At 39.3% G+C, this 25,406-nt stretch overlaps 1 protein-coding gene across 14 annotated transcripts in view; it reads left to right on the top strand.

Annotated features, from left to right (window-relative positions):
* The first annotated feature begins 637 nt into the window (after positions 1–637).
* Positions 638–25,406, top strand: part of LOC135323506 (inositol hexakisphosphate and diphosphoinositol-pentakisphosphate kinase 2) — a 52,838-nt gene continuing 28,069 nt past the window's right edge. For 10 of the 14 annotated variants that reach the window (XM_064502063.1, XM_064502062.1, XM_064502059.1 and 7 more), the window contains exons 1-11: positions 906–1,006; positions 12,281–12,681; positions 14,206–14,401; positions 15,147–15,237; positions 16,529–16,614; positions 17,804–17,958; positions 18,502–18,603; positions 20,872–21,033; positions 22,148–22,269; positions 23,779–23,880; positions 24,423–24,509. In XM_064502063.1, coding sequence (XP_064358133.1) covers positions 12,538–12,681; positions 14,206–14,401; positions 15,147–15,237; positions 16,529–16,614; positions 17,804–17,958; positions 18,502–18,603; positions 20,872–21,033; positions 22,148–22,269; positions 23,779–23,880; positions 24,423–24,509 — 1,247 coding nt within the window. In that variant the 5' untranslated portion in view covers positions 906–1,006; positions 12,281–12,537. Of the gene's footprint in view, positions 770–905; positions 1,007–3,494; positions 3,561–3,622; positions 3,643–12,280; positions 12,682–14,205; positions 14,402–15,146; positions 15,238–16,528; positions 16,615–17,803; positions 17,959–18,501; positions 18,604–20,871; positions 21,034–22,147; positions 22,270–23,778; positions 23,881–24,422; positions 24,510–25,406 lie in introns of those variants that run through there. The other 4 variants (XM_064502053.1, XM_064502052.1, XM_064502054.1 and 1 more) reach the window with 4 other exon arrangements.

Below are 25,406 nucleotides of genomic sequence, written 5' to 3'. Positions count from 1 at the left end.
TGTTATTTTAGAATAAACCATGTTACTTCAGATCAATCATGTGCTGCTATTAGCAATCATAACCATAGCATATACTCTCTAAAACTCAAAGAATTTTAGAGTCAGCAAACAAGTCTTCAATGCCTTTGAAATAGGGAAAGACTACACTGTATTACAGACAAAATATTTGGGTAATGAGACAAACGTCTATATAAGCAGGACTCCTTTTGCTCAGCAGTAGTAGTCACACCTAGTGATGTTTATTTTTCTTTTTACTGCCCTTTTTAAATACACTCACAACTGCAAATCTCTTTAGTCCAGCTTTTGAACCCTTCCTCTTCCTCGTTCTGCAATTCGTACCAGAGGAATTCCCCATATTCTTGAATACATCTTTTAAAAGCCAAGTGTCCAGACACTCAGTAAGTAACAGAGACACCACCGCTAACGTCCCTCACTAGGTTTTACGGCAGGCGACCTCGCTCGGCCCTGCCCTGCCCCGCCACGCCCCGCCGCCGCCAGGACTACAGCCCCCAGCATGCGCCACGCCCCCCGAGCCACCAACCACAGTCCGCGGGCGAAAGGGCGCGCGCTGACCTGCGTCTCCAGGACGGCATAATCTGCGCATGCGCCCGGCGACACTGGCGCGATCTCTTCCTCCCCCCCCCCCGCTTCTCTCTCCCTCCCTCCCGCCGATGCTTACCCCCTTCTCTGGGCGCGGCAGCGAGGCCGCAGCACACCGAGAGTTGCAGGCAGCTGCTGGGCTCTTGAGCACACACCTGCTGCCGCAGAGGTATCAGCGCAATCCGTCCCCCGGGGCACAGCCCGCTGTGTTCACTGCCTCCCCGCGCGGCGAGCCGGAGCACCGACCCTCGCACCCGGGACTTTTGTGGCGCCCCCGGAAGTGGTGCGGGGGAGGGGGCGGGGCGGGCCGTGCGCGGCGCGGGGGGGCGGGGCCGCGGGGCGGTGGCGGCGGCTCCTCAATGGGACGCGGGGGCGCGGGCGGCGCCATGCGTGGTGGCACGCGCAGGTGAGGCCGTTGTTGCCGCGCGCCGCTCCAGGCTCCCCCCTTCCCTTCCCCTCCGCGCCCCGCGCTGCCCCCGGCCCGGCCCGGCCCGGCCCGCCGCGGGGGATGCGGAGGGGCCCGCGCTGCCTCTCGCGGCCGGCTCGGCGCCGCCCGCCGCAGCCCGGTGGCGGTGGGCGCTGCCGCGCGCGGTGCGGGGGAGCCCCGCGGGCAGCCGGGCGGCGGGCGCGGCCCTAACGGAAGCGCGGAGCCGCCGGGCTCGCGGGCGCCAGCGGCTCGGCCGGGCGGTCCCTCTGCCTTCCCTCCGCCGGGCTCAGCCCCGCTGCGCGGCGGCAGGAGCGCTGAAGCTCTTTGTTTCCGCAGCAGCCGCCGCTTCCCCGGAGCAGCGTTACCGGGACAGCCCCGCCGCGAGGTCGCGGCGCCGCGCTGTGCGGAGGGGTGGTGGAGCTTCTGCGTGCGCGGGAGCTCGCGGGGCGGCGGGCAGCGCTCCCGGGGCGGCTTTCGTGTTACGCCTCCTAGAGCCCCGCGCGGGGCTCCGTGTTAATGCACTGAAAACTGGCAGTGAATTCCAGCTGTAACCTGGGAACAAGTTGTAGAGATGAAGTGGGTGGTATATAGGTAGGGGGCCTCTGTAATATCTCTGTGCTAATGGTGTTTTCCTGTACCTGGGAGCTTTACGGAGTCTTAGTAAGCTCCGAGTGTTGAGTATTAGTATGCTGCTTTCCTGATGTGTGTGTTTGGCTAGCAGTGATGCTTTTTGTACTTAGCGACTCTCCTCACAAAGCTGGGAGACTGGGGGAGCCTAGTGTCACAACCACAGTGAGATAAGTGGCTGCCTCGCTCTTCCAGACCGCTTGTATTTAGTGCTGTCTAAGCTGGAAAGCTACTCCTTATCCTTTGTATAGTCTTTTGTATAGTATTTCTGCAGCACGTTGAATCTTTGAGTGCTGTTTCCCATTGTCTGAGCTGCTGCTTGTCATATCTTCTCGAGATCCCTTTTGCTTTGTTTTTTGTAAACTGGTAGCAGGCCAAGCCTTTTCTGTGCAAGGTATCAAAATTCCTGAAGAACTCTGCCTTCGCTTTGGTGGAAACATGTGTGATTGTCTCACAGCTATTTTAAATGAAGGGAGGCAGTTAAACCTATCAGTTTCAGGAGGTTTTAATTCAACCCATAACAAAACTATTGTTGTTATGTAAAACTTTTTTTGATGAGGGAGTCAACTGATATAATATGCCTGTTGTGTTTCACGTTGGAGAAATATGATTTTTTGCACTGGTTGGCTTATCCTGTTTGGCTGACATGTTTTGTGGAAGTGTGCTTCTGCAGTTGTGGTTAGAGTGGATCAGGCCTCTCGAGACTGAGTATGTTGGAACTTTGGTACAGAATTTTTGGCAACAACTTTCTCATCTTTGCAAAAATTCTTCTCTCCGAAAGGTTGAAATAACTAGTTCTACTGTCTGGGAGAATATAGAGAAGCTGTTGTGATGTCTTTGAAGGGGGAGCTTTAAAAGATCAAAAATCAGCTTTACTTAAAACTTTCAGACTTGCCATTAATACAGCCATCTTTCATGGCTGATGCATGTGATGTGCGTGACAAGATTTGATTTAGAAATGCGCTTGGAGGACGTGAAGGTTATCTGTACTGTGGCTCTGCAGGAGGCACTTGCAGTGCATGCCACATGTCAGTTTGTAGTGGTGTTTGCCAGTACTAAAAAAATACTTCCTTTCCATCTTGAAGGGAGGACAGTGATATTGACCAGACTGGGATTTTTTTAGACCTCTAAAGCTGTTCTGACACTGCTGCTGGAGGTCTGCAATGGTTCATTTTGCAGTTTAGACCCTATGACTGCTAAAGGGTGGAAGGATGAAGCACTGTGATAAAGCAGTGTTTGGGCTTCTTCATGCTCGACTGAATTTTAGTGGATGTCACTGAGTATGCTGGTGAGATGTTGGTGAAAAAATTAATTTCTTTAGGCAAAGAATTTTGTACGGGAAAGATTAAGGTATTTGTACAGAAAAGATGTTTTGTTTAAAGTTTGGTAATTCTAAATGACTAGAAATATTTTGATTTACTCTGTAGAATTACTAGAGAAGAAAGCAAACATGGGAAACTCAGCCAAGTAATTAATGCTTGAAAAATGTAACAGTTGTCTTTTAAGGCTAGACATTTCATTCATCCACAGCTTAAAAGGCGTATCTTCCCACTCTACAAAGCTGGCTTATTAGCGCAGTCCTGGTTCACATGGCAGGTTACTGCTCTGAACTTCTAGCACCTTGGGCTCGGCTACTGTAATGTGGAGGGTCAGATGGAAACCCTGCTTTAGGTGCACCAGTTAGGTAGCATGGTTCTGGGAAAATAATTCTGGTCCCTGGGAAAAGTTTTAGGCAACTGCAATTAGTTGGCTAGCTGAGCTACATAGTATTGAAAGAAATTTAAGTGCCTCTGTAAAGTAAATGCTGGTAAGATGGGTATTTGTGAATTTGTCTCCTTAGATCTTTGGCAAGATTTTACACGTTCGGTCCCTTCTGCTTTGGATTCAGAGCACCGAGCCCCCTCCTGTAAGTAGAAGCTCAATGGCCCTCCTTTGAAGAAAACTGCTGGCATATGGGGGAAGTGGAGCTAGACCATGGCAGGCTAGCGGTGAGAACGCTTGACCGGAGCAGGAGAAATATCATTTCTATTCCCTCTTGTCTCAGTGGTTTCAAGTCCCTCTTTTCTGTTTATCAGAAAAATGTCCTAACCACCAAGCCAAAAAAAAGTGTGAATAAAAGTACTTGTACACTTTACTACTGAAGATGTAACAGTGCAAGAGTGATTTGGCCAGGAAAAATGTTTCGAGCACTTAACTGGCGGGGAAGGCTTCCTCTTCAAAATGTTTCTTCAAGTCTCAGAGTTCAGAGGAGTGAAAATGAAAGATTAGTCTCAATTTTAGAAAGGGGGCTGCTATAGCTTTTCTGGTGAAGTAGTGCATAAAGTAGTATATAAGAATGTTTTTGGAACACTACAAAATATTTATAATGTTCCTGTAAAGAAAATTTAGCATGTTCACAGTTGTCATTAAACCTAGATTATGGCTCTTCATCTGACTGTCTGAAAGCCACATTTGGCTTGCAGGTGCAACCAAGTGGCTGGCTAAAAGCAACAAATAAAAGAGTACTCTTCGACTTCTGCTTTGTAAAACTTCTATTGTGTCACCTCTTCCTGGCTGATTGTGGCGATTGCCCTACCCCATCACCAGAATGAAGGGCACTGGGATGAGCAGGCAGAGCTAGTAGAGGTGACACACTCAACTGGGAGTCTGGACAGGGCAAAAGTCTTTCTATAAGGTGCAGGGTTCAGGGTGTGCGGAAAGGAAGATGGTAAAGTTGTGGCTGTCCCTGTGCTGGAGCACAGAGCAAGTTGTGGTGGGTTGAAGCTCTTGATGATGAGAGCTAAAGGCTTTTCGTAATTTCACAATTCTCAGCCGGACTCTTATGCCACTGGACTTTGTATGTTTCAGTAGTTATTGGAAACTGCTATATCCTTTTGTATTTTCTGTTTGTTATGTTTCATTTGATGTAGTCCTCTTCTTCCGTGCAAATTATCAGCGGGCTAAAACTATAATGTTCTTTGTGACTTGGCGATGTAGCTGCTCTACATCTTTTCTTAGGTTTAGTCTATGTCTGTAATGGGCTGACAGCTGCTACTGGCCACCTTGTAGGATGTATGGTAGAACAGAACAACATTTGTGTGTAAATATTAATGTTATGTAATACTGAAGATGTGACACAGTAGACGTTGAATATTTAAGTAGATTGGAGAGCCAAGTATCTGTTGCTATGTAAGACATAGTACTAAACCAACAAGCAATTTCTGGTTTGCTCACAGTCTTGTCTTTGGCAATTTCCCTGTCTTCACATCCTTTCCCTGTTCTTCCACCTTCTCCATGTCATATTGCCTTTCTCTTCCTGATCACATGTCAGACCCAAGGAAATGTTGTTACCAAACATGGGCCTTGTTTGTAGTTCAAGAGTCTGCATTTAAATCTGAATTATCACCAAATTTGTTTGACTCATCCCTGAAGAGGTATTATACATATGGATAAAGTACTCGGGTCCTTACTTGCAGCTCTCATACTTGCTTGTGTCAGCTGTCTCAGCGTTCATACTCTGCGTTTTTGTTTTTCCTGTGTCCCCCTCGCTTCCCCCCGCCTCCCCTGTGTTGTTTCTACATGAGCAGCAACCCAACGGGCTGCCCGGCTGCCGTGGTTTGTCCCGCCAGCGCTCGCGTCGCGTAGTTGGGGTTCCAAAACAGACAGAACATGTGTCGGCAATCGTGAGGCGGACGTTGTCGTTGCCGTATTCAGTGACTACCGCCGAGGGAGAAACCTTTCCATTTTCAGGCTTCTTAAATGTGCCTTGTCTCTGTACTTTAGATCAGAAGCATAAATGTGTTTGAAAAACGTAAAAATTCCTTGGAAAAAAACCAACTTCCAGCTTGCTTTTGAAGACTTTGTTTAGATGATGTTTATTCAGACCATCTAACATACTGCGTATTGCTTAATGTTATATAGGCTGTTAATGAACATGTTAGGTATAGCAGTTCTAAAAATAAGATATCAAACGTTTTTTGATATCTTACTGAGACTACCCAAAAATTATTAAAGCTATTCAGTTTGTCAATCCTTTGAATTTGAATTGGAGGAAGCCGATAGTAGACTCCTGGCAGTTTGAATAAACTTACAATGGTAAGAACTGAGACTTAAAAAGGGGCAATACTTGGGGGAAAGGTGTTGTTTTATTTTTTAATAGAATCATATAACAGATGATCTCCAGTTACACTTTTTGTACAGTTATCTGTTTGTTTAAATTCCAAAATGTAAATGGAGCAAAGGTGTTTTTGAGTTGTTTTGTTATAATGGCATTTCCAAAAGAAATTTTCTTGTGTGGCTCCTGATTTGAAAGTGTTCTATGGCTGTTTAGTTTATGATATGTTTTTTTCTTGAGGTTACAAATGAGAAACATTTTTACTGTAGTTTTGACCTATTACTTTTCATCAGAGTGCAGTAGAGGTAGTTTGCTTTTTTGGTAGCTATACCTATACAAAAGAAAAGCTGGAGGAATGCTTGCTTCGTTTTACAAAAGTCGTATTTATATAAGTGTTTCATACAGAGCTGTTAAAACTTTGAGCTGTTTATACATGACTGTTCAGATCATTGCTCCTCTATTGAGCTGATTTGTTGCTGACAGTTATTGGAATGCTAATCTTTATGGTCTGAGTAAATATAGGAAGTACCAAGGCTGGATTCCTGAGCTGCTGTAACGTGTGGAGTGGGGACAGGAAAACTATTTGAGAGAATAACTGTTTAACATTTAGTAGGGGCTGCTTCTTGGTTTGTGAAACCTCTTTAAGATTTTACTTGTGAAAGTAGAGAACTGTTCTGTTAGAAAAAGCCTACAGAGTACCCCTGAAGTGAACACTGGACTTGAGTGTTTAATGGGCTATGATTCAAGTACAACCCTGTCTGTTTATTATTATTAAATTTGTCTGTGTATGATTTTATATATTCAGAATGTTACCTTGGTATAGCTTTTATTAGTAAGCATTAATAATAGGAGTCAAACTTAAGGCTTTTTCTTTCTCCTTTGCATTATGCTGTTTTAGTGCCATTTACCTTTTCAGGGAAAAGCTGAGATTGATTTATTTCAAGAATGTACAATGAGCAAATTTACTGATGTTTTCTTTGAGCAGTTACTTTTTTTCTTCTTTTTTTTTTTTTTTGCCCCTCCCCCCTTTTTTGGCAAAGATTTATAGTATGGTGGTCATGAATAGAAGGTTTTAGGGCAGGCAGAATGAACAGACCATACGTTTAGTTGAAGGTTCTTTTAAAGAAACAACACTATTAAACTATGGTTTTCAAAAATAAGAGATTTTTAATCTGTAAACTGTAAAATAGAACCCTTGCGTAACAGCTGAGGTTTAAAGGGAACACAATCTAATTCGTTTTTACCTTGAGAGGTTATTGCACAGGAGGAGATTGTTGCCTGGATCTTCTTGCCGTTACCTCGCTGGAAACGGATCAGTGTATGTTCCAGCAGAAAGCTTTGGGTTTTGTCTTGCTTAGATTGCAGTCTTCTCTGGTTGAGGTATGCATGTAATCTTTTAATCTTTGTTGTCTGGTGAGGCTTATGCTCATGCACTCGATATGAGAGGATATGACATAGAGCAGCTCTACCTCCATTTTGCTGCTGCTGCTCGCTACTTAATACAGAAAAGCGGGAGCTGGAAGGACTCTTCCTTGCTGTCTGTGGTAGCAAGATGGAATTCTGCTTAGAACACGGTGTGTTAGAAGCTTCTCCGATCAGCATCGAGACACCGCTGACAATGCTTCCAGAGGAACTGAGACTTCATTTCAGACGAGCTCCATCTTCTTGCTCTGTCATTTGTTGTTTCTCCTTGGCATACAATTTGAGAACCATGTATTAATCCAGTGACTGTCTCTTTACTTGGTTGCTGCGTTTTCTGTTGACTGCAGATTACTGTAGATGTTTTAGAAGGCTTCTGTAAATTATTCACATTTCTTCAGATTTTTCTTTCTGTGCCCCTTGTCTTGGACTTCTTATGTCACACACCGCAAGAAAGAAGTGGATTCCTTATTTTTTTATAGTAGCCAAAGCTTTTGGAGGGGAAGGATCTTGATTCTTATCTCTAAAAGCATTTACTCCAAAAATAAAGAATTTACTCACTTCTGTCATGACACAAATTTATGCTAATGACAGTAGTTTACAGCATCTGCTGTCTGAAAGATAAGCTGGTAATCATCAGCTGTCAGAATGCCAATTTATATGCAGTTCAGCTAGTCCATGCAGTAGTAGGTTATAAGACTGCAAAAGGGTCGGTACCTTTTCTTGATCTTGTATCTTTGCTCTTATTTTTACAAACTTAAAATTCTGGGTCCCATTTGCAGTAGTAGGGAATAGCAATCTAGCAATTCATCTATGTGGATAATTGATTTATAAAGTGAGTTCATCCCAAGATTTCTGTTGCTTCATCCATAGTCCTTACACTAGTTTTCTCTCCTTAGGAGAAAGTAAATTACAAAATAACCGTAATCGCCTATCTGGTCAGCTGAGATCTGTATTCTGAGTTGGCATTAATGCAGCTATCCTTTGATATTTCTGAAAACTGTAGTTTTCAAATCTTAAGAAAGCTCCCAAGAAGCAGCTGGAACCCTGCAAGACGCATCTTGCCAAGCTGCATTTCCTGTGTCTCTGGGGTAGGCTGAGGATGGTTTTCCAAACAAAATATATCAGTGTTTGCCTCACAATTGCAGTTTGTCTTTTCTTCTCTAGATTTATAAATGCATGCTCTTACCAGTCTTGCTGTAGTAACACTGAATGCACTCCTCCACAAGAGCTAGAGGGGCTCATCTGCAGCTGGAAAGTATGTGCTCATGAAGAGGATGCTTGCTCTTCAGACTAATAGCTTGGGAGTTTTGTCAACTGGTCTAAGACACCTGTGTAAGATAAATTCCTCTAGCACTGTGTTAAGATAGGTGGTGCCTTGCAACTTACTTGTTAGAAGACACAAAAGATGCCACCTTCAGAGGGTGAACAGTGTGATGAACCTTGCAGGAAGCAATCTGCTAACCACAAAGGTGACTGCTCAAAGTCTGTCTTCCACAAGTGAAGCTCCCTTTGATAGATCTTCTTGCCATCAGTAAGATCAACAAACACTCTCCAGATTCTTGCGTGAGTAAAATGAAGAAACGCTAAGTTTCAAATAGACTTGCTGATCTGTCCTGTTGGGGAATTACATTTGCCAGTCTGTCTTTGATTTGTAGAGGGGTTGTGCTTTTCCCTTCAATCTTTATTTGTATGATTTCCTAGCTAACTGCTTTGAGAAGTGATTGCTTCAGGTAAGAGAGATTCAAGTACTGCCAGAGACCCTCATATTGTGCCTATTTGATATTAACGTCAGATTCTTTGCTGTGCTTTTAGGAATACTGTAATCATCATGATCCTAGGCGCAGAATAACACGGCTTTTTGACATACTAAAGTTAACTGAATAAGCTTTGTCATCCAAAATTAGTAGATTTTTAGGTGAGTTAACTGCAGTTTTCTAAGGAGATCCAGGCATGTTTCATTCTCCTTCTAAGAGAAATTGTGTGTTAAAATGGTGCCCAACAGCCTGCTTTGGGAACTAAGGTCTTATTATGCTAAATACTGTGCATGTCTAGGAGGAGTTAATTCTTTTCTTTTGTGAAATTTTACGGGACCTGTGGGATATTTTTGCAATGTAATTGTTAATTCTGAAATTCATTAAATACTGCTCAGATTTGGAACAGATATTGAGTGTTAGTGGTGCTACCAAACACTATGTAAACACTTCACTACCTGACCAGGAATAAAATGCCTAGTCTTTAATTGCTTAACTTCACAAACTCTACCGCTTTCACAAAGGGCGCTACAGGAATATTTAGGGGGAAGAAAACTAACAACCCCCTTTTGATGACCTGCTGCTTATCTGCTTAAAGTGGTTGCTTTTTCTTCTTTAAGAGAAAACCTTAAGTTTTAAGAACTTGGTAGGACATCTGTTTTTCTTTTCTTGACATATTCTTTTCGAGGTTTTCTGTATATGAAAATTTGTGCTAGTGAAATAAATCATCAGGAGACAGCCTGTATGGTATAGTATTTTTCCTGTTTGTTCTACCCATCTCTTTTGCATCCTGGATGTCTCACATGCAGGGAAACGCATGGGTCCAATGTATTGAAAGGTTAGGTACTATGATACTTCTCCTTTTGGGGAGTTACTACAGCAGTATAGCTAGCAAAAGTACTTAAGAACTGTTGTTCTAAAGTCAGACCAAAGATAAGTCTAGCTGATAACGAAATGTCTAGGGAGGAACATGTGGCCTGTTCTCTTGGTCATTCAAGAATGATCGTTCATCTTGCAGCAGCTTGGGGACTTCAAGAGATGGTATCATATCTGCTATTTTCTTCCATCCATGAATTTGCCTAATCACATTTTGAACCCATACAAGCTTATAGAATCAAAACCATCTGGATTTCCAAAACGTAATTATGTATATTGTGAGGGAAAAAACTGTTCTTTTTGTCTCTTCCATCTGCTAGTCTTTGCCCTCAAGCAAAATATTAGAAAGGATAATGAAGAGTCCTACCCTATTTTCCTTCTCCATTGCTAGTGATTTTGCAGATTTGTCATACCTCAATCATTTATCCTTTTCTTTACATTCTCTTCTTTTTTTCTAAAGAGGAAGTGACAAGAACTTCATGTTGTACGTGCTGCAGTGTTGCGCCACGATTTGTACCATAGCCTTACAAAGAGTTCTGCTTTTTCTTCTGTGTTGCCTCACTTATTCTTAAGGAATAGCTGTAAAATATTGCAGTACCTCCTTCTGTTCCTCTTGACTGAGTTGATGATCTTTTTTTCTTTGGTCTGGTGAGGAACTCACCTGCATAATTAATTATGCTTTTAAATATGAGAGTATTTACAGAACGGGGGGGGGGGGGGGGACAGACTGTCTTGAGAGGAGCTGTTAAACTTTTCATTTTTCTTAAGTTTGGATCCAATTCTTCAGACTGCCAATTTTTTTAATCTTTAGTACTATTTCAAAATTCTGTATTAGTTGCCAGTAACCTCTGCCTTGCTGAATCTTTCTTGAGGCAGGATTTGGACAGTTTGTTTTCTTCCCCTTTTCATGAATGGAATTCTCTCAATACCTAATTTCTAACTCTCATGTGGGAGCAAAATGAATTGTTTGAAGTTTCATTTTGTCCTTGTTGCTTGAAACACAAACAGCTGCAGTTTGACATAAGGGAAAGTAATTTTTATTAGTGGGATTGAAACAGCAGATACATAACAAATAAATTTAAGAGTGGAATCACTTGCTGTGGCTCCAGGATCCCTGCATGTCTGTTCAGACCTCAGCTTTTCCAGATCTGAAGCAGCTATATTGTTTATCCATGCTTAATCTGTCACTCTCTGGCTTATGACAGATCCTTTCTGCTTTATTTGCCACCCTCTTTCGCAGGAGGCTGAGTGACTGGTTACCATTGGAAATTTCCTGTTGCTTTACTTGGTTTATAGAACAATCAAAGTTATTTTGGCAGATTAAAAGACAAGTTCAGTTCTGCTGAGACATCACTGTTCAACAGCACTTGCATAATGATCTGACTAGTAAACAACCTAAATGATTTCTGTTCCTGTCTCTTTAATTTAGAACATTTATGCATTATACTGACTTCTTTCTCATTGCCTAAAACCATTGTTTAAGAAGCAGTAGAGGCAAACTGCAACAGCCACGCCGCAGCTCAGTCTGTGTAGCTACTGGGTACTTGCAGTCCTTTAAATGGCTTCTTCCAGCTCACTGAAGCCACATGATCAGATGAACTTCTAAACAAATAACTGCTTATTAAAATTCCAAATAATGAGTTATAATTAATAGTATAAAACCATGCACAATTTATAAAGTAACAGTTGTCTAGTTAATATAACAGAAGACTGAGCATCAAGTCTCTTTGTTTCTATATACAGCTTACTTGGCCAAGACTTTCTTTTGATGTGGCTGGTTAATATGTGTTCGTTTCACTGGGACATCGAAAGCTGATGTTTAGAAGTAGTTTTGATCAAAGGCAGTGCTAATGGGTACCTCTGTAAATATTTTTTCAGTGTGAAAATGAAGCAACACTTAATTGAACTAAATAAGCACACAACATCAAGTTGGCATATATGTTTTACTTTCAAACCAAAGTCTTACTCTGTTTTTGAAAGAATAGTTTTCTTAAATAGCCTTAATGGTGGCTTTATATGTTGGGGTTTTTTTTTTTTTGGAATTTTTGTCTATTAGTTTTAGTTGTTTGTCGCTGCACGTTTTATCAGGAAACTAGAAAAAACAGCTGACCGAAATTGGTATTTAAATATCTCAAATACTGAAGAAGGCTATTGTTCCTTTATCTTTGTATAAAAGATACCCTCTATGCTTTGCCTTTTCTAAGTTGGAAAGAATGCATTTAATGCTTTTTACTTTGCAGAGTTGTACTGGGTATTTTTAAAATGTCTGAGTCAGCAGTTTGAAATATCTTGAAATTACTTTCCCCAGCTCTAAATATACATGTAGAATTGTAGACTGTACGTAGTCTGCAGGGTTTTATTTCTGATTCTTTGCTTTGGACACTGTGTCTTAGATCAGAGGTGTATTGATATCCAAATGCCTTTTTTCTTTTTTGATAAGCTTTTTTTATGTGCCTTTATCAAGTTGTGTGTGTTGGTTTTTAGGATAAAAAGTTGCCATATCATCTCAGGGAAACCGTAACCCGTGGCTGGTTTCTTGGAGCAACAACTCAAACCAATAATGGACAGCTGATACCTGTTAAACTGTGCCTGGCAGACAGCTTAATCACGGTAACAACACTGCAGAAGCAGCATCAAAGAGCGGGGGACTTCTGTGTTCCCAAGTCGTTGGGAATATGCCCAGTATCTCAGCTACCGAAGCGGCTGCAGTTTCTACCTAGATCTCTATAGGTCTTGTAACCATGTCTGTTAGTGCAACAGAGAGCGATCCTCCTCGATTCTTCGTGGGTGGAGAAGATGGAGAGGAATTGCTGGACTCAGCCAGATCTACAGATTATGATCACTTCTATGGCCATGCAGAGGAGGAGGAGGAGGAATATGACTCTGTACGTACTTTAGGGGCACATACACCTTGTATGTTTTCTAGTGTTATTTTACCTTTGAAATGATATTAGCTCGCATAGATCACCATTTCAGTATTAGACTTAAACTGGGAAATGTCTAATCGTATTAGGATAATGGCCTGTCAGTTACATTTGGAAATGCAGCACACTTGAAAAATAAGTTACAATATGTATGCCTTGAACTTGGAAGTAGATGTGATTGACCTTAATGCAGAGTTTGAGGGCAGTTCAGGTGGTTGTGCCAGTTTTGCAGGCTTGATTTGGATTCTGGGATTGAATTTCAGGGCATAAGATGATGGAGAGTTTATCTTTGGTATATATTGTCAACTGCTGTGGGATTACCTTTGATTTTCAGTTTGAACAGACTCCTAAGATTTCTATTTTCATCTTATAATCATCTTGCTGTTGTTTTCATGAGGCTGACATGTTTTTATTCTTTCCTTCTTTCTTATCTTGGTCTATAGAAAGTGCATGTGAAATTAATCTTAAATTATACTCTAGTTTATTATACTTGCGGAATGTTGTGAATTGTATTTTAACACTGTACTTACCGCTTTTTAGCTTAAGGCTGAAACTCTTAATTTTATTCTGCGCGAGTCATGTTACATCTCTGCTAAATTGCGTTTTTTCTTCATCTTTTAGTCTGTAACTTTTCACTTTAGGGAATTGTCAGATTAAATTTTCGTCGATTGCAAGCATGTCTAAAATTTAAATGAAATGTTAATCAAATACTTGATCGTGATTAATGGGAATGCAACCACATACTGCAAAGTTAGCACTGAAGCTGTTTAATGCAATCAGTGTATTTTAACAAGAAAAAGTAACTGGCTATATTTTAAAAGAACAATAACTTAAAATAAGGGTTTTTTTTTGTGGGGTTCTTGTTTCATTTTAAACAGATGAGCAGGTTAGCTGTCACAGTTAAGACCACAGGGGAAAGTAAAAAATTTTTTAAAGGCTTATAAAGTGGAAGAGAATATCGACTATACAGAAGAAGAGTGAAACTAGCTATACACAGAATAACTCTGAGAAATCTAAAGTAATATTTTCCATTTGATTAGCTTTCATTATCATAGTTCACTTCTTAATAATAGGTAGTAAAATGAGAAGCCTTGTGGCTAATAGGTTTAGAAAAATTAAATTGTTTAAAAAAGAATTGCTGGTTAATTTCACAGCAAGTCACAAGTGTGATCTCGCTCTGGTGTGGCATTTCTGACTCAATTTTTGATCCTGTACATTTGTTCCTGGTAAGATGCTCACAAAAATATTTTAAAGTAGTATCGTGCTGTTGAACAACTTAATTTCTTGAAGCATGTTTCATAAGGACGCAGGGCAAATTGCTATCATACCGGATTGTATTCCTTGCTAGCAATTTACTACCTCTAGTTTAGCTTTTAATCATGTATGTGAATTTTAACAGAGTACGTCTGCACTAGTATTATGCTGCTAAAACACTGTTGCATTCTGAGAAGACTTAATAATTGCTTTTTTTCCCACCCCCTCCAGCCACCAGAAAGACAAATTTTAGTTGGGATTTGTTCAATGGCTAAGAAATCCAAGTCCAAACCAATGAAAGAAATTCTTGAACGCCTCTCCATGTTTAAGTACATAACTGTTGTAATATTTGAAGAGGATGTTATTTTGAATGAGCCAGTAGAAAACTGGCCTTCATGTGACTGTCTCATTTCCTTTCATTCTAAAGGTAAATCTTTTACTGATACTAAATTCAATTTTACTAATACTAAACTCAACAACTATATATTTCTTCCAGCCTGTGGATTTTTTTAAATTATTTTTGCCTTGTAGTTCTCTTGGATTTTCCTAGGAAGCAGTACCCTTTTCTTGTTTAATGTAATACAGCTGACTTTTAAAATGCAAGCTCTTAAAATGATGCTATTTTTATTGTGTGAGAAAGTCGTGTTCTGACATGACTTTTAAAATAGCTGTTCCATTAGTAAATATTTGGGATGCCAGTGGAATGGTAAGCGCTATTGATCTAATACTAATTTGGACCAATAACTGCAAAAGCATGCTGCTCTCTCAATGGGCGTGTTGGGTCTCTAGCTACATGTTCCTGCATCTCTGCAGGACTTAATCTCTAAGCTTTTTGTGGGACTATGCAGTGAACCAAAGGTGAGTGGGCTAAGGTTAAAAATTACATTTTCAGGCAAAGGCAACACAAACCCTAGTTCTGGCACTAGGGAATATGGAGTGAGGAGGAGGGAATGGGAGACACGACCACTACTTCTGGCAGTGTACACTGAAATTGGCCTATGATTTCGTGATTGTCTTAAGCTCACATTATATATGTCTACAGTTGAGGGAGGGAACATCGTCCCAAAGCCGTATGTCTGGTTATACTCTAAAGTTTGAAAATGAAGGTGTCAAACTATGTACTAGCATTGTGTATCATGATTTTAATTTATATTCTTTAATAAATATTCTAGGTTTTCCACTGGACAAAGCAGTTGCCTATGCAAAACTCAGGAATCCATTTGTAATCAATGACTTGAATATGCAGTATCACATACAGGACAGGTAAGTGATGATAACTACCTATCAAGAACAAACCACTTTTAAGTGAGGGACTGTGAGAATCTGCTGGTATTGCACAACAACAGTTTCAATGTATTGTACACTAGTTTAAATTACAATGAATTTTATGTTTTGTTAATTTATGTATAATTTTGTGATGTGTGTTTAGGTATGCTTTTTTTCCTTGACTGCTTTCATATTGATGGCTCTGAAGATTTGCCAAGATAGAAATTTGGTAATACATTTGTCTAATGCCTAGCAAATAAAAAAGGTTAAAGTCTGAAAAATACGTATAGCATAGGTTTGGGATTGTACAATCCTCTGTTGTCAAGCACTCGTGAAGTGGCATAGCATTTGGTTATCTATTGGTATTCATTAATCTGACTTTTGATATGCATTTGATCACCTCTTATTCAAGTCATTGGGACTGTGAAACTTAAGCAGTGAGACCCTGATGCCAGCTATGGAAGTTTAGAGGAGAGTTTCTTGATGACTTTAAGTTGTCCTGAAATGTTCAATTTCTTGTAGAGTGCTAATTTTACACGAGCATTGCATTTTGCAGTTGTATGTGTCGAAAGAGATTAGCAGCGTCAATTAAGATAGTCATTATGCAAGATGATGTTAGCTGTGAAACAGGAAAAGCTTAATTGGAAGCATATTAAACAGTTAATTGTCTCTGAGATGAGGAAATAAAAGCACATTTGACTTTGGGGCCATAACTGTTCTCTGCAACTGTAGAGCATTCCATATTGTAGAATTCATATGGCTTATGTAAGGCTTTTTCTGTAAAGTAAAAACTTTTGGGGGTTGTTGAATGACCACATGATCTTTGAATACCAAAGCGAATTTTTTCTGGGCTGCAATCATGCTTAGCAAATATTAACAAAACAATAGTAAGCAAAATAAACAGAGCTTTCTGAACAGTGAACAGGCTTGTTATTTTAGATGATTTCAATTGCTGTACTGTAAGAACTTTTCCAGCCATTCTTGTTAATCTGTTCTACTGAGAGACTTGCTCTGTGCAAGTTGTTCTTGCACCATGAGGATGGAGGGAAAGCACTGGCACTGCAAATGTGATTGTTTTACTGATACTGATGAGATCCCTGCGAAGGTACAGCTCTCCATCAACAACCTTTTGAAGCATTGTATACACAGAGTGTTAACAGTATATACGTGATCTTTTGCGGTGTGGTTATATAGTTTCCTCTTCCTTTCCACACACTCATGGACTAGAAAATACAAATACTGTCAGGACCTGCAGTCTTACTATGCAACTTCTGTTCTTTTCTTCTAGGAGAGAAGTATACAGTATTCTTAAAGCTGAAGGCATTTTACTTCCTCGTTATGCAGTTCTAAACCGTGATCCAAATAATCCCCAAGGTAAAAACTGATGACAAAAATATCAACCATTGGCATCTTTTGATTTCCATTGGAGACCAGTAGATTCATACAGGAAAACTAAACTTTGCTTCCTAGAGAATTGGTTCAGTGGCTCAGAGATTGATTTCTTCTCCAGTATTTAATTAAAGTACGCATTTAAGAAGAGTGATTCTGAAGTCTGAGGTCAGAATTCTCTTATAGCAATCATAAACCAGCTAGAATGAGGCCTTCCAAACTCAAACTGATGTAGAAATATGCTACCAACGAAGGAGAGCAGCATTTGTGATTTGTCTTCCATTACCCGTGATAATTAGTAATCCTGCTTAGAATAGTAGGATCGGCAAAAGCAACTCAGGCTATTGAATCCTTTCCCTTTCAAATACAAGGAACTACGTAAAGGAAACTTAGTCCAGAGAGATTCTGCAGATGATCTCCTCTGGATATCACTTGCAATGAATTTTTTCTCTACTTTAAAACCAACCTAAGAGCTTTTTCTTAGGAGATTGCAATGACTGATCAAGACATAAGAATAAGACATAAGAAACAATAAGGAAAATTGGAGCATTACCGTGTTGTAGCTCTCAGGAGAGGTAGAGAATTCTAGGTGAAAAAGTCTGCCTAACCTTGGGGGAAAAAAAGACTCATTTTATGCTACTGAAGTCAAATGAAAGCTGCTGCACCCAGCCAACCTGTAGTGAAGAGATTTCCAATCCTATACACAGCAGAGTTACCTAATCCAATCACACATTGTGAGAGAGTTCTCAGCATACTAAAAGTACTATTGCATCTGGCCCCACATTCACTCTCAAGCTGTGGTTGCTCTGGTATTTCAGAGAAGGGCACTGAAAGAAAAACTAACAGCCCTACCTCCTCCCTTCAAAACATTTCAAAAAAAAAAAACCCACAAAAAAACATGCTCATATACAAGAATATGCATCTGTAGGGGATGATTTGCTCTCCAATGCTGCAGGAATCAGCAGAAATCCTGAAAAACAGGATTAATGTAATACCATTTAGACGTGGTACGGCAAACGTGTTCAGCACGTGATGATGAAGTCTTCGTGCAGTCAATAACGATCCAGTCAACTGAAGATTCATTGTAATCTTTATTTCAACCACCAATATCACCTTTAATCATTTTTTCCATGAGTATATCATTGCATCTCTGTTGTTTGCGCTGTTTCTTCAGAGTGCAGTTTGATTGAAGGAGAAGATCATGTGGAAGTGAATGGGGAAATTTTCCAAAAGCCTTTTGTAGAAAAGCCAGTTAGTGCTGAGGACCACAATGTTTACATTTATTATCCAACATCTGCTGGGGGTGGAAGCCAGAGGCTCTTTCGAAAGGTGAGGACAGTATACTAAAAATGCTGAAATTCTGTCATGCTAAGTGGAAACTTGGTGAAAGTAACTCTTGTGGGGTGGAATCAGTATCCCGGTGTGAGAACATAAAATTAGATTCTGTAAGAAAGTTACGGCCTTTGTTCCCCCCACATCCCTCCCAAAGAAGTTGATGCCCGGCAGAGAATTGCAGAGTAATTTTGTCCTGTCCATATGTTAGCTGAGACCTGCATCTTTGCTTTTGTCACATTCGGCCTGTGTAGGAGTAGTGCAGATCAGAAAAATGAGTTTCAGGAAAACTTGTAGAATGAATTAAGGCCCCTGTTCCTTTTAGTAGATTGTCAGCTGCTGCCTATTCTTATAGATAAAATAAGCATACACTGTCAGTGCATGTTTAGAATATCAAAAATCTTCTGAGAGCTATCAAAAAACTATTTGCTTCACTTAGGACAGGAAATATGTTCTATCAGTACAGATGTGGTACTTCAAGGAGTTTTAAAAGTCTCTCAGTAGCCTATGAGTTTATTAATAGAAAAATATTTATTTCAGATTGGCAGCAGAAGCAGTGTTTATTCTCCTGAAAGCAGTGTGAGAAAAACAGGCTCCTATATTTATGAGGAATTCATGCCTACAGATGGCACTGATGTGAAGGTATGACAACTATGCATTCTGATTTATATTTAGAACAATCAAGTGCTCTAAGAGTTTGTCAGCTTTAAAGATGAAAGTGTATCTGTGTGTCAAGGATTAGCTTTAATAAAGTTTTGGTACAGTTCATAAGTAGAGAATGTCGTTCTTATTCTAGCAAAACACAGTACTTGTAATTCAGAGTATCTTTGCTTATGTCTTTGCAAGCAAGTACTGGATGTTTATTACCTGACTCATCATCTGTCTTTTTTGTAATGTATTAGTGCCAGAACACCACATACTTTCCTATGTAAACAGATGCTACCTTGATATTTTGTCTGCAAGTTGCAAAGAAATCTGTACCTGAAATATATTTTTACCAAATATTTTAATCTTATCATTAATAAACGCTAGTTACTTACTAAAATGATATGAAGTTGGAAAAGCTAATGCATTGAACATACCTGTATATTATTTTCAATCTTTTCTTCATTTACTTGAGCAGATACAAAGATCAGGCATCATAACAGAGTAATAAAATACAGTTATAACAGAATGGGAACTCAGCCAGTCATCTATGGAAATTGCTTTCCTTCCCTTTTTGTCAGAAGTCAATTCTAAACCCATCACAAAACATGTCAAACAATTGTTTTACCATATGCGTGGGAGATCATATTTAGGCCAAGAGTGGAAGTCAGAGTCTGACATTTAGCAGTCAGCTTCTTCCACTTGGAGATGCATGAGAGGAACGCTGTTTTTATGTTTGCAGACAAATTCCCTGTTCTCTAAGTTGCTGTGCTTTTATGAGCCATACTCCTCAGATGATTTTAGTGTGCAGCACCATGCAGAACACTTTGCAGTAGGTTAACCTGAGGTTATAGAAGCCTGTGTAAAAGCTTTACAATCTACTTCCAAAAATAAAAGTTTGTAGTCATCTGAAGAGATGCAAATACTTGGGTGGATGGGGACTGCTTTGACTACTGTGGTAGTGTAGTTACTGAACAGCAACTGTGGACTTAAGCATCCTGAGTAAATAGATTTTCTTCAAGTAAAAAGACTGATGTCATCTTTGTATCAGGCAACTTCACCCAACTCGCCCTCTTACCTGAGTTGACCGGCTTTCAGGTGTTTCTGTCACCCATATTCTAATCTCAGCTTGCCAATGGCTGAGATACTACATTCATCAGTCAAGCAGGAAATACGCAGTCTAGTCTTGCAGGAGGTTGATAATACCACATGCCATGCCTTACAGTAGAGGTATAAGACACTTGTCACCCCATCTCTTCCACATGTTGTCCTATAGGGTTTTGCATCTGAGAACTGTTTGAAGAAGTGCAACTGCCTACAATTGCTCCCTTAAATCTACTGGTAAAGATAAAACCACTAGAGAGAAGTCATGTCTAGTCTCATTAGACTTTCAAGTGAGTCAGTATTGCCTTATGGTCAACCACACGTTGTTAAATGTAGCACAGGGAAGGGGTATTGTCAGCTTAGATTTTTAGCCTTGGAGAGGTTTCTGTGACTTTAGCCAGGTACTTATTCCATCTGCTGAGAACCAAGAAGGTATTGAGATTCTGTGAGAGCTCTCACCACAGCTTTCTTCATTCCTGTTTGAGAATAGATGCGATATTTGACAGTATTTACAATCACCTTTTCAGTTGAAGACTTTCTTATCAAAACTTGCAGATTTGTTTTTAAGGAAAGTAAGAGTAACCTGTGTCTTGAGAGCTTTCGACAAATCTCTTCTATTAAAGGCTCCAATACTTTCCTCTTTTAGTGAGTATTGCCAGTTGAAATTCTAGCAGAGAGGACAGCACTCTTATTTTCTAAATCCCTTGTCTTGTCACAGTAAAACGGGGCAGATCATCTTTGTTCAATCTTGCCTGAAATATGAAAATATCTTTTAATAACGGGAATCACTTAGTCCTACAGCCAAATTTCAATTATCAAGTAAGCTCAAATATTTTTTTGTATTAATCTATCCAGGCTTTGCAGATGATTTGGTTTAAAAATAAGAAATTAATCTTCACTCAGCAACTTCTAATTTTTCCTGTTCACTTGGGCTCTGGCTGTTTTCCCCTCCTGTTTCATCCTAGGTTGTCAGTAAGTGATCAGTGTCCTCTGAACACAGTACCATTGAGGAAGTTACTTTAGAGCCATCTCATCAGTGATGAAAACTTGCTAGCATCTTTTGCGTGGACTACCACAGTTGAGATAAATTTAGTAAGGTTCTTGCATACATGTAATGTAACTTAATTACACTGAATCAAGAGTTCCTATTTTTTAATAAAGGTGTACACAGTAGGTCCAGACTATGCTCATGCTGAAGCCCGGAAATCTCCAGCTCTGGATGGCAAGGTAGAACGAGATAGTGAAGGAAAAGAAGTGAGGTATCCAGTCATCCTGAATGCAAGAGAGAAGTTAATTGCTTGGAAAGTATGCCTTGCCTTCAAGGTAAGCTGATTACTTTGCTATCTGATCAAACATTTAGTGCTAATTAATTGTTTAGCACATGAAATTTCCTTAGCATTTAAGTGTACAGAGCCAGTAGTTACACTGCTGCAGAACTCCCAAGAGGGAGAAGAGTTAAACTTCTGCATCCACACTTTGTTTAATCTGGAAGAATTCTTCCTTTGCATTAAAAAGTTCTGGGTGGGATACTTTTATTGTGCAGGTTTCCTGTTACTATTGTGGTTTGCCAGTGCACAGCGTGTGTGTTTTATGCATCATACATTCGCACACTTTGTTAATGGTTTCTAAGTTAAGGAAACACAACTGCAGTAGTCAAGTTTATGTAACTCTTGTTAACTAGTGTTTACACTGGGCCCGATTAATATTAATTTGGTATTGACACAACTAGTTTTTCTTGGTTTTAAATCTTTGATGATTTCCATTTCTGTATAGTTCAAGGTACTTTAAAACTTCACTCAATTTCTTGCCCTCCTTCAGCCTTATTAAAAGGTTGCCTTTCAGTCTGTCATGTGTTACCTGCATGTAACTATGGTGGTATTCAGGAGCCTGTAAGGTATGGACCATTATCACCAAGCAAAGTGGGCTTTGAGCTCTAAAAAGTAATCTGTTAAAACAGCATTTTATCCTAAATTAACAATGTAAATATCGTGTCAATGTCAAAGCAATAGCCTATCAAATTAAGATTTGTACAAAAAAGGTTTTATTGGTGCTTTGTCTCTTCTTGCCTGCCACCCTCAAAGCAGTGTCTAGAGAAAAATCTGTAAGAATGGAGAACTTGTAAGCCAATCTTTGCGTACACTGAGGGTCCCGAGGGTTAGATTTGTGAATGTATGAATTTGACCTGCAGTATTGATGTTGCTACGGATATGTAGGAAGTTTAAAGCAAAGCTGGGGATGTAAAGCTAATAGAAAAATGGTTGCGTAAGGTGAGCAAACCTTACATGGAATTGGCAAAAGGAATGAAGTATTAAATCTATTACATCTTTGTCACGTTTTTGGATAATTACCATGTAAAAATATAATGAATATTTATAATAAGCAAACCTAAGGAAGGTGATCTCTGACAGAAATGACTTGAACTTTTATTCTGAAACAGCAAACAGTTTGTGGCTTTGATTTATTGCGTGCTAATGGACAATCCTATGTCTGTGATGTGAATGGCTTCAGTTTTGTGAAGAACTCCATGAAATACTATGATGATTGTGCTAAGATACTTGGGTAAGAGTTTATTGACTTCAGGCATTTTGCCTATTCACTGTATTGTGTGTAACTATAGTTCATGTGCTACTTTCCCATTATTCCTAAATTATTTATGAAACATCTAAGCTGAGTGTTTTGTGAACACTTAAAGGTAATTGAAAAAATATTTTCAAAGCAGGACTGAGTTCTTATAGGTGGTTGAGTTTGGGTTTGAGGGTTGGTTGGTTGGTTGGTTTGTTTTTTCTCCAAGTGGGCAAGCACCACTTAGTGATTATGTTTCTTGCTGTTTAATATGTGCCCAAATTTATGAACATTGTCCTTCATCTGATGCCAGTATATATTTTTATACTTGTGTATTTTGTAATGGTATATACAAGCTGAGGTAGCATCAAGATACCCTGTCATGCCATTTTCTGTCTGTTACACTGGGAGCAAAAAAAGGGATAATAAGGGATTATGCGGAATTGGGTACTGAACAGTATGCCAGTGAAATGTTGCCCTCAAGCTCAGTTGATCCTATTTTGGCCAGTTAAACTGGCTTTACAGTAAGATTGCGCTAATGACATACAGCATGACCTTACTGCATTATCAAATGATCTAGCATCTTATCTAAATGGTGAAAAAGAATTTATAGCTAGATTGAAATTCTAGATAATAACTGTAGGTCTGTTGTTTTAGGTCACTTCTTGAGTTAGAGTCAGAACTCTTAGACCCATTTTGATTTCTCTTTATTCAAGTTCCTGTAGATCTTGTGATTTCTGCAAAAAGTTATCAATTTATTCATTATGTTAAAAAGTAATAAGTTATAGTGTTAAGTCAACAAAAAACATTTTTTCCTAGCTTCTTAGAAATTAATGTTTGGGGTTCAGCTAATTTAAAATGAATTATTTTAAGTGCTCAGTACTATTACTTTGGTAGATTTTAATCTGAAGTTCAATGTATTTGACGAAATACTTAGGCAGTAGGACATTAACAAAGTTTTAAAATCTTCTGTATGTTGGTGTAACGTAATCATTTTGTAGTTATGACCAGAGACTTTACATGTTCTTCCAGTTCTTACTATATAAACTTCTGAGAAATAAAATTACTGCTAAAAGTACCAGTTAATCTTTGATTAGAATGGCTTGCTGGTTTTCAGGGACTTTCAGTTAGATAATGGAGTCAGGTATCCTAATATTTCAATTAACGAGACCAAATCACAGCCTAGGAATTTTTCTAGGAATTGGAGTACATAGACTGAGGTTTCTTACAAATCCTGAGCAAGTTAGGGTTCTGTTGTTTCTATAACAAATGTAATTAAGGATTATAGTAGCCTTAAATTTGTTGTTTTTTTCTTTTAATTGTAATACAATGCACTACTGAAACATGTCTAGAGACTTAATGTCACTAGTATTCTAAAACTGAGTTGGTTAAAAGTATATGCATATGTCTATTTGGTTTGGGGCTTGTATATGTTGTTATGTTGTATAAGCCATACTTTAAATAGTCTTTTTTCCTTTTTAACACCCCACCCCCCTCATCTTTTAGAAATATCATAATGAGAGAACTTGCTCCCCAGTTTCAAATTCCATGGTCGATTCCTTTGGAAGCTGAAGACATCCCTATTGTGCCAACGACCTCTGGAACAATGTAAGAGAATAGTAGCTCTACCTGAATTGTGTCAAGTCCTAATATAACTTTTGTGTGAATTTTTTTTTCTCTTCAAAAGGTGTGCCCACTTTCGCCTATGAACACTTGTTTTGTGTGATGAAAACAAGGAAGGAATCACAATTGCTATGCCAGCAATCAGAGTTTCTGACCCTTAGTCAAGCTGAGTATAGAACAGCAGATTTTCAAGTGTAGCATCTTCTACGCATAGCTTCCTTCACTGCTAATCATTGTTCAGCACCAACTTAATATGCGCTTCTAATAAACATGCTCTTTCATTAAATAAACCTCAAAATTGTTGTTTTAAAAACTACTTAAAATAGATATTCTGTAGTTACCCAAGTCTTAAAATCAGTATTTTTTATACCTTCCATCATTTTCAGTTAACCTTATATTCTTGCATATCCTTCCGTCACTTCTGTAGTTATGTCAGATATAATTGTGTCAACTGTCTTGATTCACGGTGTTTTTAATAAGAAAAAAAACCCATACATTGAACTGAAGAAAAACTCTTAAAATTTCAGGATGGAGCTTAGATGTGTTATAGCTGTAATACGTCATGGGGACCGAACACCAAAACAAAAAATGAAAATGGAAGTAAAACATCAGAAGTAAGTTGACTTTTGATAAAAAATTAGTTTCATAACTTTAGAACCAAGCTCATTTCATGGGCATGTGGAGGTCATGCGGTGAATTGAGCAGAAGTTGCATGCACACAGGTTTGTATTTCTTTTTTTTCTTTTAAATCTAACCAGTGTTATTCTAGGTAAATAATAAGCATGCACCTCTCTTTCTAACAAGACAATCAAATTAATTGTGCAGACTTCCTTCATCCCATGTGATTTGTAAATGCTCCTGTTTAAACTTATTGAAAATGCCTTTGTTTCTATAAGTGTCCTTACTCCAAATATTGTAGCAAAGTGTATTTCTGTTTCGGCATTTGACCATGATGCTATGTCTTCTTTGGCTTTCTCTTTTTATCCTACTGTTTTTCTTGCATGAACTGTCTTGCTGCACCACCTTTTTGTCTTCTGCCATATGATTATATGATACTTCTGGTAGATACCATCTTTAGGGTGGAGATTGTAAAGTGCCTTACCTAGCAGTCCTGCAGTTATGTGCAATTTCAATAAAACATAATTATTCTTCATACTGGGACTAAATTGTTGCTTTCAGCAATATGTGTTGTAAATGTGTAGAACTGTGTATATGATACTTATAATCTCCATTTCTGTCAAGGATTGTTCTTGAAGATAAGACTAGACCTAGCTGTATACTCAAAAATATTTTGTCATTTGATGTGTAGGGTGTTTTGTGGAGGGGGGAGCTGTTTTTTGTTTTTGTTTTGTTTGTTTTTTCCCTAACACTTGGCAAGTCAGTTTTTCTCTGACTTTTCTAATGTGTTGAAGACTTTCTTGGGAGATAAGATCTGAATGAGTAAAGGTTGGCTTGAGCTCTGAAGTTCAGATTTTCACATGCTTTCCTTATAATGTAAGGATGCTAATTTC

This window comes from Dromaius novaehollandiae, chromosome Z, assembly GCF_036370855.1.
Source record: "Dromaius novaehollandiae isolate bDroNov1 chromosome Z, bDroNov1.hap1, whole genome shotgun sequence".
Taxonomy (NCBI): Eukaryota; Metazoa; Chordata; class Aves; order Casuariiformes; family Dromaiidae; genus Dromaius; species Dromaius novaehollandiae.
This window is presented reverse-complemented; position numbering and strand designations above follow the sequence as displayed.